The sequence below is a fragment of the Pectinophora gossypiella genome, chromosome 9 (genome assembly GCF_024362695.1).
Source record: "Pectinophora gossypiella chromosome 9, ilPecGoss1.1, whole genome shotgun sequence".
Taxonomy (NCBI): Eukaryota; Metazoa; Arthropoda; class Insecta; order Lepidoptera; family Gelechiidae; genus Pectinophora; species Pectinophora gossypiella.
The window spans coordinates 13,373,492-13,401,013 of NC_065412.1; the positions used below are offsets into that span (position 1 = coordinate 13,373,492).

Consider the following 27,522-nt stretch of genomic DNA (forward strand, 5'->3'; position numbering starts at 1 on the left):
TCGTTGGTTCAGGCATGTGCTGGATTCGAACCTGCGACCTCAATGTGAGAGGCAAGCGTTCTACCAACTCGGCTACCACGGATGGGTTCCTTTATTATTCTCTAGAGAGCAGACAAGGCTTTAAGTTAGAAAGTTTCTAGTTGTTCCATACTTCTCCCGGACTAGGTACATAATCCCTTTCATAAAAGGACACAATTTAAAAGTCCTTTTAAACTATGTCCTTTCCCTTTTGAAATCTAAAATGCACGTATTTTATACATTATCACTCTATAATCATAACTCATAACAAACAATTCTAAATTACTTATAGGGTGTTAGTGCCATCGTAATGAGTACTGAAGGGGATATTACATAACATAAATAGCCTATATACGTCCCACTGCTGGGCACAGGCCTCCCCTCAATCACCCGGAGGGGATATTAATTCAGAATTATGAACTGAATCATCCCCCTCAGTATTCGTTACGATGTCACTAACCAGCCAGTCTATTGCTACTAATCGGGCACAAATGCTGGAACCCATGCGATATCAACTATCTAAGTAAGTATACAGTGCACCAACCGCGATGCGAACCCGTGACAGTATACGATGTAAGTCAGTCAAGCTTTCTCCGAACTGGGCTATCCCTTCTCATTCACGGACGGACATGAAGAAAATACTCTATTTTCCCCAGCGAAAGAATTATTATTAACATAACCCTTGTTTCAAGACGAAGTCATCAATTTGTGGTAAATCCGTTGAGTTTACTACCCAATTTTTTTCGGATTTACATGACGAAGTTATTTATTCAAACAGACATTTTTCCTCCTCTTAGTAATATAAGGAGAGTTCTTTATTGTCTTGTTAGGATAATAAGAGAAATAAGATTCTTTTGCGACTTTCCTTCGCTGGCTGTCCATCAAAACTCGTTTATTCGCATTAAATAATTTCTTTGCTCTTATTTTTTTAGTAAAGAGGTTCTTTTACTTAATTATCTTTATATTCATATCCTTTTTTTCCTGTGTATAGGTCTGAATCTGAACTATGTTTTTAGTAAAATCTCGTAACTATGTAGTACAATGGAAAGTTCAGAAATTATTATAATATTATGGAGTATAGTTTTATAATCCTGTTTCTATCATCATTTTTTTTTTTTGACGAGACTTATTGTAGATTTGCCGCAGATGGCATTAACTACTTGGCCGGACAAATGGGGAGCGCTGAAGGCTCTCACCCGGTACAACGTTTAAGACAACAGGCCTGAGGGTGCCCAGTTGGGCGCGAACCTCGGCTCAGGGCGTCGTCTGAGAGGAAAAATATTTGAAAGAATTAATCGACTCTAGTGGGTCGATAGCGATAAGCGCTGAATGAGGGAAATCGTCGACCACGCCGGCGGGGTCGGTATCATCATTGACATTTGGCCGAAGTACCTATTTATTGCATTCATTCAACTCAACATTCAATTTTCAATATATAAATAAATAAATAAACTTAAGTAGTTCTTTATTATTATTTCGCGAATATAGGTAGGCATACTTCTACCTTACCTTCTTATTTGAAGTTATATTTTTAAAACTCGATATCATGAAGTAGGAAAGAAAGAGAACATTTTATTTAAGCTATACATACATACATAAACAGCCTATATACGTCCCACTGCTGGGCCTGTGCCCTCATAGGGGAGGGGGTATGGAGCATACTCCACCACGCTGCTCCAATGCGGGTTGATGGATTTTAAACTATAAACGAATTAAAAAAGTACAACTTACCAAAGTTACTAAAAGTGGTTTAATATTTCATGTCAAGGAGCTCAGTGGCGCAGCGGTAAACGCGCTCGATCTGCGATTGTAGAAGTTAAGTAACTTTCGCAAAGGCCAGGTTGCTGTGCATTAGCAGTCGAGTCGTTAATAACCATTAATCCGCACTGGGCCCGCGTGATGGTTTAAGGCCCGATCTCCCTATCCATCCATAGGGAAGGCCCGTGCCCCAGCAGTGGGGACGTTAATGGGCTGATGATGATTTCATGTCGAATTTGTGTGTTTTCAAAGAGTTGATTGTGCCCTGTAATTTGGTTTGCCGGGGTTTGTTATATATTTATACTCAAATAAAAGTATTTTGTTGCAAAATTACATACTGTTCGACAAGCTTTTGGGCAAGCTTAAATCAGCGCCATCTACGTAGTAAAGTGCTGAACTTCGAAGTGAGTATAGCGACCTCACATTGCTAGATGCACAGTGCAATGTTAGGCATGCTAGTTCTACCACCACCCGTCAGATGGCGCTACGAGGAACCCTCGTCTGCTAATCACTCAAAAGTATTTCTTATCCTGGAAATATACAACTAAATGCAAGTGGAACAGTAAGTATTAAATCTTTGATTCATCGTTATACGCTTTAGGAAAAGCAGATATGTACCTAGTCGATAAGGGGTTGTTTGTTGATGAAACCTGATAAAAAGTGAATAAGTTGACTGCCTTATTGTTTTCCAGATAGTTATTCTGGTCATTTCTGTTCCAAAAATCGGGTTTCATCGTAATGTCATTATGTCACCGATTCGAAACCCAACTTGGACCCCGATACCGACCCCGCCGGCGTGGTCGACGATTCCCCTCATTCAGCGCTTATCGCTATCGACCCACTAGGGTCGATTAATTCTTTTAAATATTTTTCCTCTCAGACGACGCCCTGAGCCGAGGTTCGCGCCCAACTGGGCACCCTCAGGCCTGTTGTCTTAAACGTTGTATCGGCTGAGAGCCTTCAGCGCTCCCCATTTGTCCGGCCAAGTAGTTAATGCCATCTGCGGCAAATCTACAATAAGTCACGTCAAAAAAAAAAAGAAACCCAACTCGGGATCTAAACACTGAATTCGGCTTTATGAGTTTAATCATGAAAATCAATCATTTGTCCGAAAGTAAGATGATCCGTGCTTCGGAAGGCACGTTAAGCCGTTGGTCCCGGTTGCTACTTACTGATACAAGTTAGTAATCGTTACATAAACCATGTCTGGGGCTTTTGGCGGTTCAATAGTAACCCTGACACCAGGATTGATGGGGTTGGTAATCCACCTCACAACCCACACGATAGAAGAAGAAGTTTAATCAGGTTTGAGTCATAGATAATGTCAGGCTCGATTTATATACAGTCATGAGCAATAATAATGTACCCACTTTAGGACTCTGTCGCACTAACATATTTGACATTTAGTGAGACTTACAGTTCAATTTGTCAAAAAAGTTACTGTGACATGGTACCAAAGTTTATACATATTAATGCTCGTGACCGTACATAGCTGGCGAGGAGTGGGTATGTCACTACATACACCTCTGCCTAACCCTTTGGGGACACGGGCGTGATGCTATGTTACGTTATACATAGTAGAGTAGAAAATGAAGGCTAGCCGGGTCTTGCGTGTGTAATTGGAGTCAACCGCAAGCCTGCGTCTGCGGTCGCGTTCCTAAGTCATCTCCACGTATTGGCACCTCCACACCTCGGTCGTTTTCTATGCGAAATATTATTTGCAAACACGTACAATCAAAGAGCAAAAGTTCAGTCATTGAGCCCAGCGAATTATTTGTAAACAGTGGTTTATGTTTTTGTAGGTGTTTTTGGACTATTCAGTGTCGGCCCTAGGGCTGTGCGAGGTGTGCCAACGCACACCGCTATATACGTCCCACTGCTAGGCACAGGCCTCCCCTCAATCAACCGTAGGGGGTATGGAGCATTATCCGCCACGCTACTCCAATGCAGATTGGTGGAGGCGTTTTTACGGCTAATAGCCGGGGCCAACGGCTTAACGTGCCCTCCGAAGCACGGAATCATCTTACTTTTCGGACAAGGTGATTCAAGCCGTAAACAACATTTTTAAAAGATTTAAATAGGTAAATTTCGGTGGCCGTAAACTTATTCAAAGAAATTGTATTTTAAGGGGCTGAGGGGTGTCATTTTGAGGTTTCGCACCACCTAAATATTTCGCTAGGGCCGCCGGGTCTATTACAGAAACGACATGAAACCTTAAGGTCTTAAATGCAACCAGTTAATTTATTACTTTGCAAGAAACTGACTTGTCTTTTACAGTTTATCGTACCTTCAGAATATTACAATACAATGAGGAACTTTCTAAGCCACATACCCTAATATAAATATAGATGGCGCTGTCTATCGTTCTCTCCGTTTAACCTTCTAATTTTACGGATTCCAGACATACTCGTATATAAATAAAATAAAATATTTTTTATTACGGGTAACTTGGACCCAGGTTGTTAGTAACAATTATTTCTTACTCACTAATATTAGTATTACATAGATGCACAATACACACACATACACAATAAAATTGAAATAAAAATATGACATTTATTTACTGCTCCTGTACAAGTGACTCATGGAGCAATGAGTCATGTACGTACAGTCCAGCCTACTTACAATCATGCTCAGGATACTGTTGGGGCTGGCACGGATCCTACGAGACAGTGATGTGCATCGTTTACGCATTGTGGTGTAGAAGCAGTCGACCCGCGCCTCAGCGAGCATCCCTGACGCGCTTGAACGCCGCGGCAGCCCCATCAGCACCCTGAACGCGTTGAAATATATGCATCTTTAATCTTTGTTTTTGGGTATATAGTGATGACCCTTGTTATTGCAGCTAAGCACAATACATCTTCCATATTCTTCTGTGGGATAATCCAGGAGGATGATAACACAGCATAAATATACATGAAATAATATGTATACAGTCAACATACGTGTGTATGAAGTAGTATGAACATGTATTCCGATTCCTGCAGACACATCCTAATTTTATTTTAAGTTATACCTGTAATTTTCTCATCCGCCGAAAAGAAAAGGGACGGATGATTGACAACTATTAATTTTAAAATGAATGAATAATCCGGGCGAATAAAACAACTCTTGACGTACGTTTGACGTATGCTGTCAACTTAATTCTGTAGGGTTATTGGCTAATATAAAGTTTTGGAAATGTTTTTTTTTTCTGCCTAAAAATTACATGTGTTCCATAAATGTTATGCCTGCCGATTACCCGTCCCTTTATAATTCAGCGGATATGATTATGACAGGTATAACTTAAAATAAAATTAGGATGTGTCTGCAGGAATCGGGGCCATTGTGCTGTTAAACATAACTGATTTTGTCTACTTATTCAACGCGTTTGGAGCAAATGAACACTATTATATTTTATTTAAAAAAATAATGATCAAATAAACCAAATACTCTGGAAACAGGCAAATAATTAAGACACACAATGCACATTTTCATAAACCACTAAATGCTTTGGGAAACCCACCACGTGTTTAAGAGCCCTTCAAGTTGAGTGGTTGATGGCAAAATGGCATACCACCCTCACCAAATTATAATTACTTATCACCCCTTGTGATCACCCCGCGTGCGTATGACGCATTTAGGTACATTATTTTATGATAAACCAGCAACGCGCCCCGGCTTCGCTCGGGTGTAATGCTGAGGAAAAAATTAAATTATTTATTTATTTAATTAATTTTTGGGAGACCAACAATAACACAACAACTCTCTCTCTTAACAACTATAGCAAAAATATCATACTTAAAAACTAAGCCAATAACAGGTTTCCACCTATATAACAGTATAAAAATATTAATGGTGCTCCCACACTGCCGTTAGAAAATGTTTAATAACGTTAGTAAACATTTGTTAGCAAATATTTAATCACAAATGTTAAAATAAATTTTCATGTTAGAAAATGTTTAGTAATGTTAGTAAAAAAAAATGAGCAAATAAATAAATAATTTTTTTATGAGCAAATCTTCTTCCATTTTCGTGTAGACGTCCTCGGCCCTCAGAAGGCGAAACCAAACTGCGAGCCAATACTAGATGTTATAAAATGTTTAAACATTTTCCATCAATTTAACATGTAACAGTTTCTAACAAAATGCAACAATTGTTAACATTTGTTAGTAAATGTTTTGGTGTTATAAAAATGTTTACAAACATTTTCTAACGGCAAGTGTGGGAGCACCTTAAAACTAAAACCTTAAGCGCACTGACAAGGTTTTAGGACATGCAAAGACAAACGCTGACTTAAACAATAAAAATGATTTATTAAAAGTATGTTATTTACGACATCACATTAAAAACCTCAAGAATAACAGTATTTCTTCACTATTTAATGGATGTTATTATACATATAAACCTTCGTCTTGAATCACTCTATAAAAAAAACCGCATCCGTTTCGTAGTTTTAAAGATTTAAGCGTACGGTCACGAGCATTTATATGTATACACTTTGGTACCATGTCACATTAACTTTTATGACAAATCGAACTGTAAGTCTCACTAAATGTCAAATATGTTAGTGCGACAGAGTCCTAAAGTGGGTACATTATATTGCTCATGACTGTACATAGGGATATAGGGACAGAAAAACGACTTTGTTTTGTACTATGTACTTAGTGATGATGACATAACACAGCACCACGCCCATATCCCCACAGGGGTAGGCAGAGGTGTATTAAAAGTTTATTATAAAATTAGTGATTATCTAGAAGATATGAATGCATGGGATTAACCGTCTGGGAACTGATATTAGGCAGCCAAATTACTAAATTGTATAACAGTACTTTATGTTTCTTTTAAAGAAACTCTAGGGCCCTGTGCTGAGGTTTTTCTTGCAGCTTCTTTTCCCCGACTATACAGGTTGTGAGAAGCTGTAGTAGTTTTAGTCGGATGCGACGTTATGTAAAAAAATGACGAATTAAAGTGTAATTATGTTACCTATTGAATAAAAATATTTAAGCAGGCTGATAAAAAATGTATTGTTTCAGTACCTGGGTTCGTTCGCGGCGGAGAGCGCGGATGGCGACCATGCGGCGCGCGCGCTGCGTGTCTCCTCACAGCTACACCTTATGACGGTTAGTATCAGCGATTCCCGCAGTAAAACATTTGTAAAAAGCGTTACCTAACCATAAGGCGGATAAGACCATAGTAAAAGAAAGAACAATTTTAAAAAGAAAAGTAGCCAGCCTTCTTCTTCTTCTTATCTTGTGGGTTGTGAGGTGGATTACCAACCTCATCAGCCAAAGGCCCCTGTCATGGCTCAAATAACGACTACGCATTTATATCAGTAAGTAGTAACCGGGACCAACGGCTTAACGTACCTTCCGAAGCACGGATCGTCTTACAATCAGGTGATCAGCCTGTAATGTTTTTAACCAAACTGGGCATCACAAAGTGATTTTGATGAGCCCAGCGCACAACAGCTTATTGTCGCGACTACACTGGGCTACCCTGTCGACGTCCTGCTGTAACCTTCAACAATCTGAAATGTCTTTCACCTTTACAAATAATTCATATTCATATATTCTAAAGTCATAATCCGATAATCCGGTCATCAGTGAACAGTAAACAACCCGCTGATTGTACAGTTCCCGGAAGGTTGTTGATCATTATTAGAAACCCTAAAGGTGCTGCCTCATCAACGTTACAGATCCAATTATTACATCAAGTTAGTGCTCAAAATCGAATCGGGCCTTTCCACCCTCTTTCTTCTATTCCGTGGTCTGCATAGATATCGTATAGCATCTCTTGGCCACCATTCCATTCGAGATCAATTTTACAAGTGTCGCACTTAGCGACTTTAATAAATAGAAGCGTTTTCCGCTCGGCTAGGCTTTCTGGCAAAGCTTTGTAGTGAAAAATGTTTTTGTCCGTGACAAGCTTAGTGCTTCGCGTCCTTCGCTCTGTGCCCTGACCCCGCACTCGGGGCACCAGGTCAAAGAATAAGACCAGAGATGTCAGAAGATGGAACAAATGTACGCGATTGTTTGTGACGGGAAAGCAAATTAGCATAAAAGTAGACATGATTAGAGAAAATTTGGGTCTATATTAAAAAGCTTAAAAGTTAAATAAGTACTTTGGTATTCCTATTTTAATAAATTAAAAACTTAATTAATCTTACGCCCATTTACATTATGCAAAGTCTTATATGCGGATTTATGTTGTGAGGACCAGATTATTCCAATTAAGTGCCACCTTTATATATGCTTTAAAAACATTATGACTACTATTGTACTTATGTTTTTATTCGCATGTTTATGTCCTTTGTATATGTCGTTGTGCAATAAAGTATTATTGATTGATTGATTATGACGTAAAGAAACACAACGTCAAATCATTCACCGTAAAAAGACTCGCCGTACCGAGTTTAGGGATTCGCTGGCAACGCCATAATTCAGAAATTTAGGACATTATATCAACCCAAATAAAATCAAATATCCTTTATTGCATACAAACAAAACATATAAACATTTATAAAAAATTTAGAAACAGTACAAATGGGCGGCCCTATTGCTCTGAAGCAATTTCTTCCAGGGAACCATTACCAGAATCAGCCATAAAAAACCTGGATGCGGGACCGTACAACAACAACAGTACAGTTAACATTTATACACTATACATACATACATATTCGTATTTCACTATACATAGACACAAAACATAATAAGTAGGGAAATATATAGAATACATCATAATGTAAATACACTAAAAATAATTTGAGATTCATAATGAGCTCGCTTCATAAACTACTCTGGGCGCCATCCCACTTGCGTCAGACAGAGTACTGCGGGGCGGAAGGCGAGAGGGAAACCACTGCCCTATTATTCCCTAAAAAAGTAGCATGGAAAATGCTGCACCGACAAGAGCGTGGATCTTAAATTGATGATGATGAATGCTCGCAGCAGGTTTATGATGCTCTGAAGAGAGTGAGTCTGCCTGTTTCGCACAAACTGTCTACAGTTTAGGTAGGAAAGAGACAAGAGATGAGTCATTGCAATCATGTTCGTTTGGCAGTGTATTTTACATTCGTCGTCCCGATGTCATTTCCACCAGCTGGAGAACTTCGTACATCGCAGTAGCGAGGAATGATGCCATCAACCTACCCTTTGCCCGGTCCACATCCGTCGAATCTAGGTCGGCTTTCATCTTCGTCACTTGCAAACACTGCTTTGCAAATGTGAATACAATTTTTTCAAATGTCAACTGTTTTTGTACCAAAAAAGAAAAACAAGTGAGTTTCTTGATCATGAACCCTTGGCTGCACCGAGAAGCGCTAGAGTGTTCCATTTTTAAAACACGACAATACACAAGTTACCTTAGATTGATTTGTTTGATATAATATTGATTGAACATACTCGATTTGTAAGTGGTTATTGCGTAGCATAACCATAATAATGTTCAAATATTCATAATTCAAAAGCGCACCCCTGATGCCGGGCAGCAGCGGTATCAGTACTGGTTGGAGGCCGAGGAAATGGATTCTGGTAGGGCTCTAGCTAGAACATCACCGATTGAGAAATTGGTCGGTGTACTGCGGAACGGAAGGCGATTGGGGCAACCACCGTTCTACACGCCCTATCTATGGAGTATTGAAGGCGATTACTCCACCAACAAGAGCGCAGCTCTTAAATAAAGAGAGAGAGAACCATAATAATAAAAGAGCGTATTTTCAAAATGACGTCTATTACAGACATAATAAAACTTACAACCCTAATATATACACAAAATAGTTCCTTGTCCATTTTCATAATTTCTAGAAGCATCTTGAGTAACAGTAGTACAGCACATAATAACGGGTTCTTACCGCGTTTGATAATAACCGCGTAAACTTAAAACAATGTATTAACAGTAGTACAGGATACAATATTTTATTTGTACCTCCACAGTTTTCACTTTTCACTATAGTCACTGTGGTTCTATGTACCGGACTTGCCCCAATGAGCTAATAATTTTATCTTAAGTGCAGTTTTCACTAACACAGATTCCTCAACCATTATAGATGGTGATACGGCTCACCACCAGCCAGATGGGCCTAATAGAAAGCTCGGTGAGGTGTGGGTACTTAGTTCGTCCTGCGATGGATTTACCTCTGAAATTGGAATATAGTCGTGAGCTTTTTTTTTGACGTGACTTATTGTAGATTTGCTGCAGATGGCATTAACTACTTGGCCGGACAAATGAGGAGCGCTGAGGACTCTCACCTGGTACAAAATTTAAGAACAACAGGCCTGAGGGTGCCCAGTTGGGCGCGAACTTCGGCTCAGGGCGTCGTCTTAGATTAAGAATATTTGAAAGAATTAATCGACCCTAGTGGGTCGATAGCGATAAGTGCTGAATGAGGGAAATCTTCGACCACGCCGTGTTTGGTGTCTCGAGCTGATTGGCCGCCTCAATGGCTAGAGTAATCGGGTCGTCGGGCTCGTGTCGTGACCTTATGTTATGTTATGCCCATAGTTTTCGAATACGTGGTTTACTTGGTAGCATTATGGCAGTTACTTGTAAATTTTTATGTCTGCTTTCAGTAGATGTACGGTCACGAGCATTAATATGTATACACTTTGGTACTATGTCACATTAACTTTTTTGACAAATTGAACTGTAAGTCTCACTAAATGACAAATATGTTAGTGCGACAGAGTCCTAAAGTGGGTAAGTACATTATATTGCTTATGACTGTAGGTACAGTGGACCACTTTTATGGTGAAAACTTTCCACAGGTAGTTAAGTTCCAAGTGAAATAAAAGATAAAAGAAAATGAAAGTTGGACGCTTTGGCCTCTTGAATATTTCAAGAAAACACTTTCAGAAATAATTTGGAATTCTGCTCTATATATCACTGAGTTTGCAGTATTAGACAGCTTGGTTAGTTCTCCTAGAAAATGTATGGGTTTATACGTAGAAGATTTACTTTTTTGTTGGTATTACTGAGATTTTACTATCTAAGTATCAAATTTATACCTCGTTGTTGAGAAACCACCACGCCACACCACACGTTGTTGAGTTTCTGTATTCGTTTTCAATGTTCTTATATAGAAAATCACAGATCAGTTTTCTTGAATCAGTTCTGGTCGCTTCCTCAGAAAAGGACCTGCAAGAGATTGTTGACAGGGTCAATGAAAGCAGTGCGAAAGCGGGCCTGTCCATTAACATTAAGAAGACAAAGTTTATGTTAATATCCCCTAACACAAATCTGAATCCAAGAATAACAGTGGACAGAAAGGATATAGAGCGTGTTCGACAATACAAGTATCTTGGGGCTTGGGTAAATGAAGAATGGGACTCTGAGCAGGAGATAAAAACTCGGATCGAAATTGCCCGTGCCTCCTTCACTAAGATGAAAAAGGTGCTATGCTGTCGTCAGCTGAACATAAAACTACGTGTCCGAATCTTATGCTGTTACATATGGCCCGTGGTGCTTTACGGTTGTGAAGCATGGACAATTAAGGAAGACACCAGACGGCGTCTCGATGCCTTCGAGATGTGGTGCTACCGTCGCATGCTGCGACTAAGCTGGACCCAGAAAGTCACCAATATGAGGGTTCTCCAACGCGTCGGTATGTCCCGGAAATTGATGCAAACTGTCAAAAAACGGAAAGTAGCGTATTTGGGGCATATTCTTAGGAATGAAAGATACCAGCTGCTTCAATTAATTATGATGGGCAAAATTGAAGGGAAAAGACATCGAGGGAGGAGGAAGAAGTCATGGCTGCGGAACATCCGCGAATGGACCGGCGTTACAACCGTGGAACAGCTGTTTCGTCTTGCTTCTGACAGAGAGGAGTTCTCAAAGCTGACGGCCAACGTCCAGTAATGGACAGGCACTAGAAGAAGAAGAAGATATAGAAAATATTTCATGTGTACGTTATTTGTCTTTTGATGTGATGTCATTGTAATATATATATATGTAATCCGTGTCTGTGGTGGCCTAAATAATAAATGTTTCTTTCTTTCTTTAAACCCAATTGTAACATAATATGTCAAACTACCCTCAACTGTAGAGAAGTCTCTTTGTAACATCGTCGCTTCAATGATGATGATTGGATGAACATTACATCCTTACTAAAAATTAAATGGTAGTAGTATGTGGATCTTGTTGGGAGATTTAACTGAGTAACTAGTTTTTGGCAAAATCGAGGTCTTATGTTCATGAAAACAACAGAAATGAGGTTATAGTAGTGGCGCCCAACTTGGGGCCTCTGTCTGTGTCGAGGCCCAGATTGGGCGCCAAAACAAGACGAGGGATTAAACAGGAACCATAATAACACAGCGTTTTTCATCATCAAACAAGCGTATAAACACTAAGATTATTTCAAACGACGGCAGTCAAAAGGCACCCTAGCTATTAGCTTTGACACACAGACGCTAAGAGCGGTGAGCTTACACTAGTCCGCTCGAAAGGGCGTGAATTTGAACGATCCCTTTTCTAACCTTTCATAACCAGTCATACCTCTACTACACTTATCACCCCTTCATAACTCTGCGCTTATCATGAAGAGAAACGCTTAAAGGGTTGATATTGAGCATTATGATGCTTGAGCCAAAATGTATCGTAAGTCACTTTTTTATGTATTGTAATATAACAAAATGAGTGAAATTATAAATATGTGTATGGCAAGTACATAACCCGTATTGGGCTGGTTTCTTGGAACGGCAGTCGCTTCTGTGAAAAACTGGACCTGTCAATTCTTTCCGCTTCAAACCACTGAATTCGACTTTATGGGTTTGAATTCATGTTGTGAAATAAAGAATATTTTTTTTTATATTATAATCATAGAGAATTGATATTACGTGATTTCGATTTATAATTGGTTTAATGGCAATGGACTCACTCCCTATTACATGGGACTTCAACATAGGTGGCTTCTTATTCTTCTTATCGTGTGGGTTGTGAGGTGGAACACCGACCTCATCAACCCTGGTGTCAGGGTTATTATTGAGCCGCCAAAGGTGACATGGCTCATGTAACGATTACTCACTTACACCGATAAGTAGTAACCGGGACCAACGGCTTAATGTGCCTTCGGAGGCACGGACCATCTTACTTTCGGACAATCTGGTGATTAGCATGTAATGTCCTAACCAAACTAGGGATCACAAAGTGATTTTTGTGAGATGTCCCCACCGGGATTCGAGCCCGGGGCCTCCGGATTGTGAGCCCAACATCAACCACTGGACCATGGAGGCCATAGGTGGGAAGGAGAGAGTATAATGTACATCTCTTTTTGTTTACCCAGAGAGACGTGATGATATGTGGTGATATAAATAAATGCGACCTAAATTATATAAGTAAGTATAAGTTCTATGCACCACAAGGCTTTGAAGCCCTAAGCAAAAATGCGACAGCCCTCGCCCGGGGCGGTCGACGCGACGCAATCATTGCACATTCTCCACATTTTTTATTTGCATTACTTTCCCCTTGCCATACTCTTATTTCCTGGTACATTCCTGCTTCGGCTTCAGTATAATTTCCTCATATCATTTGAGTTTGTAAGTAAAAAAAAAACATTCAGTATACAACGGATTTAATACCTAAGTATGCTTTACGCTATAGACGCTGAAAAAGTTTGCGAAGAGTGGAAATCTGTTGTTTGAGCCTTACATCCCAGCTGGGAATGAGGATTAAAAGTAAGTAGGTATACTTTAATTTTTATTCTATTGTGCCTATCTTAAAGGAGAAAGAAAGAATACACATAGCTCATGTAAGTAATTACTTTACTTATGTCAATAGCAGCCGGAACCAATGGAGTTAAATATACTTACCTACTTTCATTTAGAACTAGGAGTAAAATCATAATTTTTTGTCGTGGCTGTTTTTTGTTTGGTTTGCTTCAGATGGCATTAACTACTTGGATGGAAAACAAAAGGTTTTTATGACAATTTACTTACTACATTTAAAATAGAGTCGTTTCCAACTAGTCAAATCAGTTACCTTTTCCTAAACATCATCATCATCATCAACAGCCTATACACGTTCCACTGCTGGGCACAGGCCTCCCCTCAATCAACCGGAGGGGGTATGGAGCATACTCCACCACGCTGCTCCACTGCGAGTTGGTGGAGGTGTTTTTACGGCTAATAGCCGGGACCAACGGCTTAACGTGCCCTCCGAAGCACGGAATCATCTTAGTTTTTCGGACAATCAGGTGATTCAAGCCTGAAAAGTCCTTACCAAACAAAGGACAGTCTCACAAAGTGATTTCGACAATGTCCCCATCGGGAATCGAACCCGGACATCCAGATCGTGAGCCTAACGCTCTAACCACTAGACCACGGAGGCTGTTAGAGAGAGTTGTTGGAGAAAGAAAACGTTTTTTGTCAACATTAGATCTGTTTTTAATTTAGTAATCAGAATTTTATGATTTATCTTTGACCTAGGAAACTACCTAATTAAGTATGTCTTTTGTAAGGAAGAATGTACATTAGTTTGACTAGCTTTAGTATCAAGATACACTTATATGAATAATACTTACAAAAATCACGACTTCATGAAAGTGAAAATGAGATAAAGTATCTAGCTTGGGGCTACATTGAGATTAATTCACCAGACCCCTTTGCTAGGTAACAATTAAATAGTAGAGTACTTATAGATATGAGTAACTTGTAAAACATTGGTGCTCCCTCTTCTATTGTGTAGGTTGTGGGTGGAGTACCAACCTCATCAACCTTGGTGTCAGGGATACTATTGAGCCGCCAAAGGTCCCTGACATGGCTCATGTAAGTAGTCGACTTACTTACATCAGTAAGTAGCAACCGGGATCAATGGCTTAACGTGCCTTCCGAAGCACGGATTATCTTGCTTTGGTGCCGACGATTTGGTGAAGGTTGTGGGAAGCCGCTGGATGCGGGCAGCGCAGGACCGAACGTCGTCCTTGGTGGAGGCCTATGCCCAGCAGTGGGCGTCGTAAGGCTGATGATAGTGCTGATTCCTATACACACTATCTAATTTTAAGTTATACCTGTCATTTTCTTATCCGCTGAAAAAGAAGGGGACTTAAGTTGGCAGCACACGTCAAACGGGTTGCAAATGCGCGAGATGGCTATTCATTCTCCCTATTCATTTATTTTAAAATTAACAGTTGTCATATATCCATCCCTTTCCTGATCACCTAATTGTACTAAAGTAAAATGATCCGTGATTCAGAAGACACGTTAAGCCGTTGGATCCTGTACTACTTAATGATGTAATTTAGTAGCCGTTATACTAGCCATGTCAGGGGTCTTTGGCGGTTCAATAGTAACTCTGAAACCAGGGTTGATGAGGTTGGTCAACCTACAACACAGAAGAACTGGAAATTTGTGAGAAAAAAATCAAATTTGGAATTTATTCTTCGAATAGAAGCTATCTGATCAGTAAGAAGTAGGCAAAACACCACAAATCGGTTTCTACCGGTTAACAATATCAGCTGGGTCCGCATCGACACGTCTCAGCCGGTATTCCTGTCACACTGCAGACAGCCGCTATGGCTTCCAATCTGGGCAATCGTCCCCCGCGGCACTATGACCGTTACTGGAGTACCCTTGCTGGGGCCAAGAGGTTCGCGAAGCAAGTACTATGTATACCAGTATTTTAATGCTTGCTTGTACATACATTTCAGCACAAAATTTACGGCCTCCGTGGTCCAGTGGTTGAGCGTTGGGCTCACGATCCGGAGGTCCCGGGTTCGAATCCCGGCGGGGACATATCACAAAAATCACTTTGTGATCCTTATTGTGGTTAGGACGTTACGGGCTGATCACCTGATTGTCCGAAAGTAAGACGACCCGTGCTTCTGAAGGTATGTTAAGCCGTTCATCCCGGTTAGTACTTACCGATGTACGTAGTTGTTACATGAGTCATGTCAGGGGCCTCTGGCGGCTCAATAATAGCCCTGACACCAGAATACATAGAAGAAGAATATGAATCTATGTACGTGTATGCAAGTTACTCACTCCTTTTGCTCCCTTAATACCGATGCACAGCTTTGACACTCCATGCAAAAATCTCATTTTTACCGAGTACCACTTAACGTGTAAGTGCGAGCGAGACCCAGTCCGCTCGCTCTCCCCCTTACTCCTTAGTGGCTTACAGCCAGTTAAGACTAAAGTAAGACAAGGGTGACGAAAGAAAGAAAGGTAAGAGAAGGGTGAGGGGTGAAGGGTGGGTAGTGGGTAGGTGAGAGGGTAGGGTCGGCGCCCGATACGAATTGGTGCGGAGAGGAGAGTTTACATTCTATACGTAGAATTGGGTAGTTTCCTGGGTCAACGATAAATTATGAAATTCTGATTACTTACTAAATAAAGACAGAATAATAAATATAATCTAAATATTATCTAAATGTGACAAAAAACGTTTTCTTTCTTATATTTAACTTACTTATGAATTTTAATAATGAAAAATGTTATAATAAGTGCGATATTTTGTCACGTTTTTCTATGACGTCACAGGTTGCTTTTTCATACAAATTCCATAGTAATTTTGTATTTTGTCGTTTAGTCAAAACTGATTTGACTTAGATAGAAACGACCCTATTATTTTTTATTCTATGGCTTTAGGTAAGCTCCGTTCTGGGGGCTGTATTACCAAACCAATGTTGGAGTTTGTGTTCACATGTAGAAATTCGGGTACGGCGCGGCCTAGTACCATTCGAGAAGTGATCTGTCTGTCTGTTGAGTTTCAGTCTTTATTTTTTCATCGCTTCTCGCAGGTTTGAGGGCCAAAACTCGCGATACTGCCTCCACAGGGACCCATCACTTCTTACTACTAGTTCCGACACGTCGCTCAAACTTGTCGATAAAACTGTTACTGTAAAATGACATATTTCCTATACGAAGAATTTGATGAGAGTGAAAACAGCGAATGTGAGGTCAGATCGCAGGTACGACTGGGATTCCGTGGTTTTCGTCCTACTCCAATAGGAAATGGAGGGGTCTTAAATGTACGTACTTATCTATCTTTATGGTGAACAATCCAAGAATATAACGCTCTACTCCGAGAATATAATGTTCTCGGAGTGGAGCGTCAACAAGCGAGAGGCTAATTACTGGAAATTAACACATTAATTTTTCCTACAATCGGCGGCCTTATTGCTAAATACCAATTTCTTCCAGCCATCATACATAAATATGTAAACTCAGTTACTATGGAATTGGGTAGTTTCCTATTATTATTATTTTATTTATTTATTATTATTAAGCCTTAAGTATAACATTAGTTTAAATGCAATGATAAATTAGGAAATTCTGATTACTAAATGCAGACAGATCCAAAGGTTACAAAAACGTTTTCTTTTTTCTATTTAACTTATTTATGGATTTTCATAAAGAAAAATGTTATACATTTTGTCAAGTTTTTCTATGACGTCACAGGCAGCTTTTTCATACACATAGTAATTTCGTGTTTAGGCTGCCCCCACATTGGGCGTTGGCCGAGCGTACGCGTTTCCTGAGCGTGCTGCCGGCGTCGGCGCGGCGCGGGCGTCGCGTCAGCGCGCCGTCTGTGGGGCGCGGGCGTCGCGCCATCGAACGCCATGCAAGCGCTGCGCAAGCGCCGCGCCGACGTCGCGTCTTAAGCCCTCGGCCGAACGCGCCGTGCACACTGTCCGCCTTGTGACTGACTGAGATGCTAGCGGGCGCGGGGGGGAATGTGTGCGGGGGGCACGGGCGGCCGAACGCCCGTGGAACGCGACGTAAGCGCGGCGTCTGCGCGGCGTTCACGCAGCGCTTGTGCGGCGCTGGACAACGCGAAGCCCGCGCCCCACAGACGGCGCGCTGACGCGACGCCCGCGCCGCGCCGACGCCGGCAGCACGCTCAGGAAACGCGTACGCTCGGCCAACGCCCAATGTGGGGGCAGCCTTAGACGTTTAGTAAAAAGTAATTGATTTGACTAGTTGGAAACTACCCTGTTCGATTTGCCTCGAACCTGACACGTTTCTCTAGCTTCCTCCACATTCTTCAATCTTTTCATAGACGTACACCGGTTTAGAGGAGATTGTACTAAACCTTCCAGATATAACTTAATTTGTAATTTTGGATTGCACGTGACGTAGTAGGCATTCACCTGTTCGTATTCTCCATTGAACAAGGAGGTCGAACATGGTTTGTTGGTCGTGATTTCGCTCGGGTGGGTTGAACAACGCAATGGCGCTGTAGTGTTTGCCGATTGGTAGATTTATCGATAATTATCACATTTTTTTAGGTTCTTAATTTGACTGTGAAAATTGTTTAATTAATATTAGCTTAAGTATCTGGTTGTGTAGAACTATTAGAAAGCTTTTTTTTTGACGTGACTTATTGTAGATTTGCCGCAGATGACATTTACTACTTGGCCGGACAAATGGGGAGCGCTGAAGGCTCTCACCCGGTACAACGTTTAAGACAACAGGCCTGAGGGAGGTTCGCGCCCAGTTGGGCGCGAACCTCAGCTCAGGGCGTCGTCTGAGAGGAACAATATTTGAAAGAATTAATCGACCCTAGTGGGTCGATAGCGATAAGCGCTGATTGAGGGAAGTCGTTGACCACGCCGGCGGGGTCGGTATCGGGGTCCTGAAGCGTTTGCATTTTTGGTTCATTTTCCTTTCCACATATTACCGAAATTTTATTTGCGATAAGGCCGCCTTTACCCACCTTAGAAATAGTTTATCCTGTAAATGTTTTGTGAATTTGTGAGCAATAAAGTGTTTGTATTATTATTTTTATTACCTCCACAAACGCAACCAAAATCCCTTGTTCACAATCATCGACAACCAGCCAAACAGATCTTCCTTTCGACCTTGTGACCATTTTACGTAAGAGCCAACCGAATCGGTTTCACGGTCTACATCCCTCTCTACATTTAAACGTCCATTTAAATTGGATCTTTGCTTAAAATCTACGAGTAAATTCCCTCCGTCTTGAATTACTCTGATATTGTCGATTTGTCTCGCAAGGATTAGAATTTTAGGCGTTCTTTGAAGTAAATAGCGCACGATTTTCGTTTATTATGGAATTGCTTCTTAAATCTTTGTTGCGAAATGGTAGGGCTAATGCTAATAAGGGCAACCGTGGAGAAGCTTGATGAAATAGGTATGTTTTACAGTGACCTTAGTTGTATTTGTTTTGGGTTTGTTATAAGGAACTTCAAAAATGTTTCTAATATTGAGATTTATCCAAATTACTCACAGTATGTTCGCCATAGCTGGGCCTCCTACCCCGTCGGAGATACAGGCTTGATGTCATGTTTTTTTATGAATATTCTTACTACTTATTAGTACTATTCAGATACGGAGGACAGGAGTACCGCTTTGAAATAGACTACTGCCTGTCTGACCTTCCAATCGGGTCGGATTAGGTCACATACCTCCGAAAAATGCATTTTTCGGGAATGTAGGTTTCCTCACGATGTTTTTCCTCACCACTGAGTGATCCAAACATGAATTCGAAAACAAATTCGATAATCATTGATTTAGACCTGTGCTGGATTCGAACCTGCGACTTCAAAGTGAGAGGCAAGCGTTCTACCAACTGGGCTACCACGGCTAGTGAGCCGTGCATAATATATACAATAACACTACGAAAATATAGACTATAGAGTGCTATAGTCTATATTTTCGTAGTGTTATTGTATATATTATGCTAAGTTCTGAAATAAGATGTCTAATGACGGCTCGTGACATTCTTGGCGACATCTCGTATCATGAGCCCCCAAGTAAACACGAGGTTTTATTAAGTTTGTCGACGTTAAAGTCATTATTTGACCATCAGAAAATTGGACGATAAGTTTGTATAAGCGAACTAATATTGATTTTGTCAATATTATTGCACTATCGGCGATATAATTAATTGTGGTAGAAATCTGATTTATGACTGAAAGTAGATGTAAAAAGATAGTTATGTGATATATTGATTGTTAAGATAAGCAAAGACTACGGAATTCCATTTGCTTCGACTCTGACATACTTCTCTTGCTTCCTCCATATTCATCAATCTTTACATACAAGCACGCCGGTTCAGGGTAGATCGTATTGATTGATTTTGAAAAATAATAAACAAATTGTAGAGACGTATTCTTCTTTTCTTCTATCGCGTGGGTTAAGCAGTGGATTACCAACCTCAGCAACCCTGGTGACATGGCTCATGTAACGACCACACACTTATATCAATAAGCAGTAATCGGAACCAACGGCTTAACGTGCCTTCCGAAAGACGGAATACCTTACTATCGGACAATCGGAAGGTCAGCCTGTAATGTCCTAACCAAACTAGGGATCACATGGTGATTTTTATGGTGAATAACGTATTGATAATCTAAGTTCTTATGGATAACACATACCTAATCTCACGCCTGTTTCCATCACAGTCTATGGAATTCCATTTACTTCGATCCTATATATTACTTCTCATGCTTACTTCTCGTTTATCCATCGTTTCATACACGCGCTGGTTCTTTTACATAAGGTTACACCCGAGACACTCCATTCAAAAATCTCATTTTGTCCGTGTCCGCCTTAAGTGTGAGCGAGACATTGTCCGCGCTTTCTCTTCTTTACTCCTCAGTGGCTTCGCCGTAAAACTAAAAAATAAGACCCAGAGACATTACGTTCGGCGACCGATTCGAATTGGTGCGGTGCGGAGAGTTGCCATTCTATACATAGTAATTCTTTATTCTTTGATAACGTGTAACAGCCTCCGTGGTCTAGTGGTTAGAGCGTAAGGCTCACGATCTGGAGGTCCGGGTTCGATTCCCGATGGGGACGTAGTCTAAATAACTTTGTGAGACTGTCCTTTGTTTGGTAAGGACTTTTCAGGCTTGAATCACCTGATTGTCCGAAAAAGTAAGTTGATTCCGTGCTTCGGTTAAGCCGTAAAAACTACTCCACCAACCTGTATTGGAGCAGCGTGGTGGAGTATGCTCCATACTCCCTCCGGTTGAATGAAGGGAGGCCTGCGCCCAGCAGTGGGACGTATATAGGCTGTTTATGTTATCTTATGCTAAGGTGTTACGAAGAAATGCATAGTCACGATTTCCTCCCATCTGTAGGTATATATTGTATGTTTATTTAAGCACTTGCGGGTCAGAAAGTAATAAAATTTCATCTTATGTCTTTGTAGAACTTTCCGACTGTGTCCAATTGAGATAAAAGAGTCATTTCTGCACATTTTGCGATAACGTTGTTGCCGTCTGCAGGCGCGGTCAAAAGTCGGAGTCAGCCAACTCACTTCGTATACAATCTAATCTCTGTGGGGTTACTGTTTATTTTTTTAGCGCAGTATAAAAAACTACTTTTAAGTAAGTAAGTAAAAAGTTTATTTCCTCTACAAAAAAGAATCCATAACAAAAGACATTTGGTTTGTGCATACAATTTTTGAGAAGAGGCTGGTGCCTAAACTAGGTAAAACCTGTCATATAGGACACCAAAAACGTAATATTACTACTAATACTACTTTTAAATTCTAAGTAGTAGACTTCATGTCATCTGGTAGATCGTGTACCAAACGTCGAAATACGCCAACGCACTAAAGTCGAAGATATAGGTATACGAATCGCTAGGCTTAAGTGGAGATGGGCAGGAAACTTGGCAAGACGGGAAGACAACAGATGCACTAAAGCTGTAACTGAATGGTGGCCAAGGGATGGTATGCGATATCGAGGCAGACCACCAGCCCGGTGGTCGGATGACATTGTGAGGTATGCTGGAAAGCAATGGATGCGACTTGCACAGGACCGGAAAGGATGGCGTGAAAGAGAGGAGGCCTACACTCAGCAGTGGGTGAATACAGGCTGGGTAAATAGATAGATAGACCTCATTAATAGTCACTGTGGTCCTGTGGATGGTACCCCGGCTTCCTTCTCTTTCGAGAAGCGTCAGTAAGTTTTACATAAATATATTTTTTGTCAAACGTCTGATCCAATAAAACTACCCCCTCACAACCCCTCACATCGAATCAATTCATCTAAGAAAACAATATTGCTATTTGACATTTGTTTGCATTGCGCACTTAATTTTATATGCTCAAATGTCAAATTGCAATATTGCTTTCTTAGATGAATTGCTTCGATGTGGCCATTTTAACCGACCAGTTATATAAAGTATGGTACTATAGGTAGTTGGATATTTTTTATTGTTCCTATCGTACAATAAGAATGGTAGCAAGCAGGCCTATTGAAGCGACGCTATTGTGTCGCCAGACTGTCTCGACTTCCAATCAGTACAGGGAAGAATATAAAAAAAAATGCTTTTTTCTGAACGGTCAAGAAAGGCTTCATTTTCTTTTATTTACATGATGTCATCTTATTAGCATCTGGTTCAACGGCCTCCGTGGTCCTGGGTTCAATTCCCGGTGGAGACATGTATATTAAAAAATGTTTCAGACAATATGCTTCAGACAAGTAAGACAGCTCACTTTGTGAGCTAGAATATAGAATCATCTTATTTTTTGGATAATCAGTTGATTTATTCCGACAATGTCCTGACCTAACCATCTTCTTCTTCTATCGTGTGGGTTGTGAGGTGGATTACCAACCTCATCAACCCTGGTGTCAGGGTTACTATTGAGCCGCCAAAGGCCCCTGACATGACTCATGTAACGACTACGTACAATCATAATATACATGCATATTTCCCACCGGGGTAAGCAGAGACTATGGAATTCCTTTGCTTCCTCCACATTCATCAATCGTTATTATCGTTTGTTATTTATCATATCTTAACCAAAATAGTTTATTTATTCACAGAAATATTTTCTATTTACGTTCTTTAATTTTTGAATGTCAGAACTCTATGGCGGGATTTAAAAAAGTGAAATAAAAATGGCGGGCGGAGAGCTAGTAAATATCCGGTTAGCGGGAACTGAAATATTTTAGGCGTTAATTGAAGTGACCACGCCCAACAAGCGTGTGGTTAAACCTCACGTTCAGTCATGTACCTTTCCCGGGAATATTCCCAAAGTGGCAATATTCCTGTTGTAAAAACTCTTAAAATAGTAAGGGCACTGGCTAATTTTCTTTTTCAAATTGTTCTTCCTTGTACTCCTAAATGATAGGTAGTAAAGCTCTTGTGGCGTACCCAACTAGTTGGCCAGCTAGTTCCGCCCACATGCAACAGATGGCGCCACCATTCAATAATGCAGTCCTGAAACTCGATATTGAAGTTTACACAGCGAGACGCATATATACAACATTGAACATAACTTAAGTGGATCGATCCCTAGTTACACTACCAACTTGTGGCTAGCGGGGTGCTATGCTCTGTTCGGTACCCCGATAACGTTCTTTGGCGGCAGCACATCCTCGACGTCAAACTCTTTCAAGCAATTAATAATACTTTATTGCACAACCTCACATACACACACACTCATACACACACACGCACGCACGCACGCACGCACGCACGCACGCACGCACGCATACACACACACATACACTCATACTCTTTTTACATAACTTACTGCAGGGAACGTTCTCATAGTGGGCATATTCCCGTAAACGGCACATTACTGCTCACTTGGCGATGAGTACCTATCTACCAACCGCAACATCATTATGACAATTAAAACTTTTACATTACATTTCACATTAATTTCATGTGAAGACCCATCTAACACTTATCGTGAAAAGCTCGCTGTTAAGCAATAACTGATCATTCAGCAAGGGTTAAAAAGGCCACATTAATGCAATTCACCTAATAAAGCAATATTGCTATTTGACATTTGTTTGCATGGCGCACTAACTTTTATATGCAAATGCAAATTGCAATATGATTTTCTTAGATAAATTGCTTGGATGTGGCTTTTTTGGCCCCCCAGATAATTATCTCAAACGCGACCGGAATTACTGAAATAAGTTGGAAAGAGGGAAAGAAAACATTCATTATATATTTAATAGGTGCTTTTATATTCACTTAATAGGTATTTTCCCACAAAATGTAATCTCGGGCCAGGCCCAAATAATTAAGTTGCAAACGATTATGACTATCGATAGTGACTGTGATTTCATATAGGTACGTAATACTTAAGGGCACTGGTTAAAAGTTATGTTGGATGTTGTATATATGCGTCTCGCTGTGTAAACTTCAATATCGCGTTTCAGGACTGCATTATTGAATGGTGGCGCCATCTGTTGCATGTGGGCGGAACTAGCTGGCCAACTAGTTGGGTACGCCACAAGAGCTTTACTACCTATCCTTTAGGAGTACAAGGAAGAACAATTTGAAAAAGAAAATTAGCCAGTGCCCTTACTATTTTACATGACTGACATAACGTGACTTGTCAGCGTGGTGGAGTATGCTCCATACCCCTCCGATTGAATGAGAGGATACCTTGTGCCAAGCAGTGGGACGTGTATAGGCTGTTTATGTTATGTACCACTGAAATGTCACCTTATGTCAATGCCGTACAGTTTGCAACTTGGCTAACACCCCAGCACCCGCGGCACAGCAACTGCGTCGCACGAATTATATCGATGGGCTCGCTCGACCAATAGCCGTACGACGTTTATCCACGTAGATAGTATTAGCTGCGTCTATTGGTTGAAGCTCTCAAACACTCGGTGCGCGGCACGGTTGCTATGCCGCGGGTGCAGGTGCAATAAAAAAAGAAAACAATTTCAACTTTTAATTTTCTATCTATTAAGAACACCTATCCACACATGTTTCCCATTTCATTCTGTTGTACCTATAACATTTTGTGTTGTAAGAGCAAAGTTGCAGTACATTTCATTCACTGCTTGTGGAGAAGGAAGCAGTTTAATTAAACTTTGTACGACAAGCCACGTTCGTATGACGATAAGTGAGTCGGAGAGAACATGCACACACATTGGATACATAAGATCACGCTTAATTTCTATTAGGGTAGGCAGAGACTGAATGTCAATTGATTCAATCCTTACACATCAGTTCGCTTTTATTCATTCTGAACTATACCTTCATGCATGTCAATAGGGTTACTACGTACAGAACGGTAACTCTCCGCCCCGCACTAACTCGAATCGGTCGCTGACCTCACCCCCTTTGGGTCTTATCTAGTTTTAAATGGCCGTAAGCCGTTAAGGAGCAAGGGAGACAGCGCGCAGACTGTATCTCACTCGCATTTACACTTTAGGCAGCAAACGGTAAGAATTAGATTTTTGTATGAAGTGTCCAGGGTGTGACAACGGTTAAAACGACGCACCTACAGCATGTTACTGACATCGTAACGAAAACTTTGAGGAAAGATTCAGACAATCATTCTGAGTTAATATCAAGTGGAATTTTCCATCGCCAAAGTTTACAATTGAAAATTAAGCAAAATTAAAAATTTTGAAAAAACACACGACGGTAAAAATCTCATCGAAAAAGAATAAAATAACTCAAAACTTAACCCAATTATTATTTAACAGCCTCCGTGGTCTAGTGGTTAGAGCGTTAGGCTCACGATCTGGAGGTCCGGGTTCGATTCCCGATGGGGACATTGTCGAAATCACTTTGTGAGACTGTCCTTTGTTTGGTAAGGACTTTTCAGGCTTGAATCACCTGATTGTCCGAAAAAGTAAGATGATTCCGTGCTTCGGAGGGCACGTTAAGCTGTTGGTCCCGGCTATTAGCCGTAAAAACACCTCCACCAACCCACAGTGGAGCAGCGTGGTGGAGTATGCTCCATACCCCCTCCGGTTGATTGAGGGCAGACCTGTGCCCAGCAGTGGGACGTATATAGGCTGTTTATGTTATGTACCTAAACAATGAATGGATGTTTACAGTTTTTTCCTAACGTGTCTGTTTCTCGAAGATATACTTAAATGTAGCGATAATAATTTTACTATAATACATAACCGAGGAATATCCGTCGCCGCATATACCGCATACATATACCTGCTCCGTTCCGTCGTGGGTAAAAAAGTTATGAATTTGCGACGTAAAATTCCACTTGATATTAACTCACAATCATGAGCTAAATCATTCCCCTCGGTACTCGTTACGATGTCACTAATACCTTGTATGATACCTCCTTAAAATCATGTCCAATTTATTTCTTTTTATTGACAGAACGACACAATAAATGTCCAATATTTTATTGCGATAAAGTTCTATTTTTCAATATAAGCGTACTAAAGAAATATAATGAGCTTTTAAAGTATATGTCGTATAATATACTGTAATATACAGGCCACGTGGTACTTATAAAGTGTAGTTTATTAAATCTCTCGCCGGCCGACTCCCCGGGGTCTCAATTTTCATTAAATAACTTCTCTAGACTAAATAACAAGTTTTATAATCTTGCAAAGGAAAATATTTACAGTTTCAACGTTTAGTTTCGGGTTTTAGCTTTTGGGTCATCCAACTTTAAAGTTACTTTGTTGGAATATGAAAACCCTGCATATTGAAACGCATCAATGCGCTTCTGCGTTCCGTTCTACGTGCTACCCGCATGCTCCTAGTGACTAAAAATAGTACTATCTATCGGTCACTGTCAGCTGATGTTTCTAGCTAGCCATAGAGGCAGCCAATCAGCTCGCGACACCAAACACTTCAGGACCCCGATACCGACCCCGCCGGCGTGGTCGACGATTTCCCTCATTCAGCGCTTATCGCTATCGACCCACTAGGGTCGATTAATTCTTTTAAATATTTTTCCTCTCAGACGACGCCCTGAGCCGAGGTTCGCGCCCAACTGGGCACCCTCAGGCCTGTTGTCTTAAACGTTGTACCGGGTGAGAGCCTTCAGCGCTCCCCATTTGTCCGGCCAAGTAGTTAATGCCATCTGCGGCAAATCTACAATAAGTCACGTCAAAAAAAAGTAAATACACCTTTATGACAGAACATCTCTGTATATATTATACACTTCTGCCTACCCTTACGGGGATTCAGGCATGTGGCTATGTTAAGTAAAGTCATGGGCTAATCACCTTAAGATTTTGTATCAAATCAAACAACCGACATGGACATGCTGTTGAGACAAATTTCATAATGTTTGACACCTGCATGTATGTACCTACACAGCTTCACAATAAATGTTTCTTATTCGTATTCTTTTTTATTCTTAAGCGTTTGCGAGTCGTTTTTCTGACTTTACTACAAGATCTTTCGACCTTCATCGGTTCGTAGTGTGCTTATCGGCATACTGCCGTCTTAGAATCGATCTCCAATACAGCCTGTCGTTTGCAAGGCTCGGTCAGGGCAGGGTTATATTGAACCATTGAGGCCAAGCCTCAATCAATTGAATTGAATTGGTTTAATTAAATTGATACCTAGTAAGACATAGCTTTTTGTCATGACTTGTTGTAGATTATATGGGCACTGCTCAGGGCTCTCATCAGCTAAAAATAAGTCAACGTGACTGAGGATGTTTGGATGTTTGCTAACCTCAGCTCAGAGTATAACGGAATAACGGCCCCAGAGTAACGGCCTTCGTGGTCCAGTGGTTGAGCGTTGGGCTCACGATCCGGAGGTCCCGGGTTCGAATCCCGGTGGGGACAAATCACTTTGTGATCCCTAGTTTGATTAGGACATTACAGGCTGATCACCTGTTAGTGAATGGGCATTTGCTATGTAAGCGTGATCCATCCTAGACATCATCACTTACCACAGCACAGCTTACCTTGCAGCTTCTTTTCCCTGGCTATACAGGTTGTGAGAAGCTGCAATAGTTTTAGGCGGATGAGACGTTCGTTATGTAAAATTGACGATTCAAAGTGTAACTATGTTACCTACTGAATAAAGATATTTTTGAATTTTGAATCAGACGAGATTGTGGTCAAACGGGAGCCTATTTTATTTAAAAAAAAAGAGT

At 40.7% G+C, this 27,522-nt stretch overlaps 3 protein-coding genes across 3 annotated transcripts in view; all 3 read left to right on the forward strand.

The window, feature by feature from the left end:
* Positions 1–24,381, forward strand: part of LOC126369688 (inorganic pyrophosphatase) — a 213,994-nt gene extending 189,613 nt beyond the window's left edge. Inside the window, exon 8 of the transcript XR_007566748.1 lies at positions 24,371–24,381. The gene's annotated coding sequence lies outside the window, so the exon portion shown is untranslated. The remainder of the gene's footprint in view (positions 1–24,370) is intronic.
* LOC126369653 (EGFR adapter protein-like) overlaps positions 1–27,522 on the forward strand; it is a 123,192-nt gene that overhangs the window by 14,918 nt on the left and 80,752 nt on the right. Inside the window, exon 2 of the mRNA XM_050014202.1 lies at positions 6,795–6,881. Coding sequence (XP_049870159.1) covers positions 6,795–6,881 — 87 coding nt within the window. The remainder of the gene's footprint in view (positions 1–6,794; positions 6,882–27,522) is intronic.
* On the forward strand, positions 11,126–11,616 carry LOC126369725 (uncharacterized). Its single transcript, XM_050014305.1, has one exon. It carries the CDS (start codon positions 11,140–11,142, stop codon positions 11,614–11,616), a length of 477 nt encoding a protein of 158 aa, XP_049870262.1. The 5' UTR covers positions 11,126–11,139.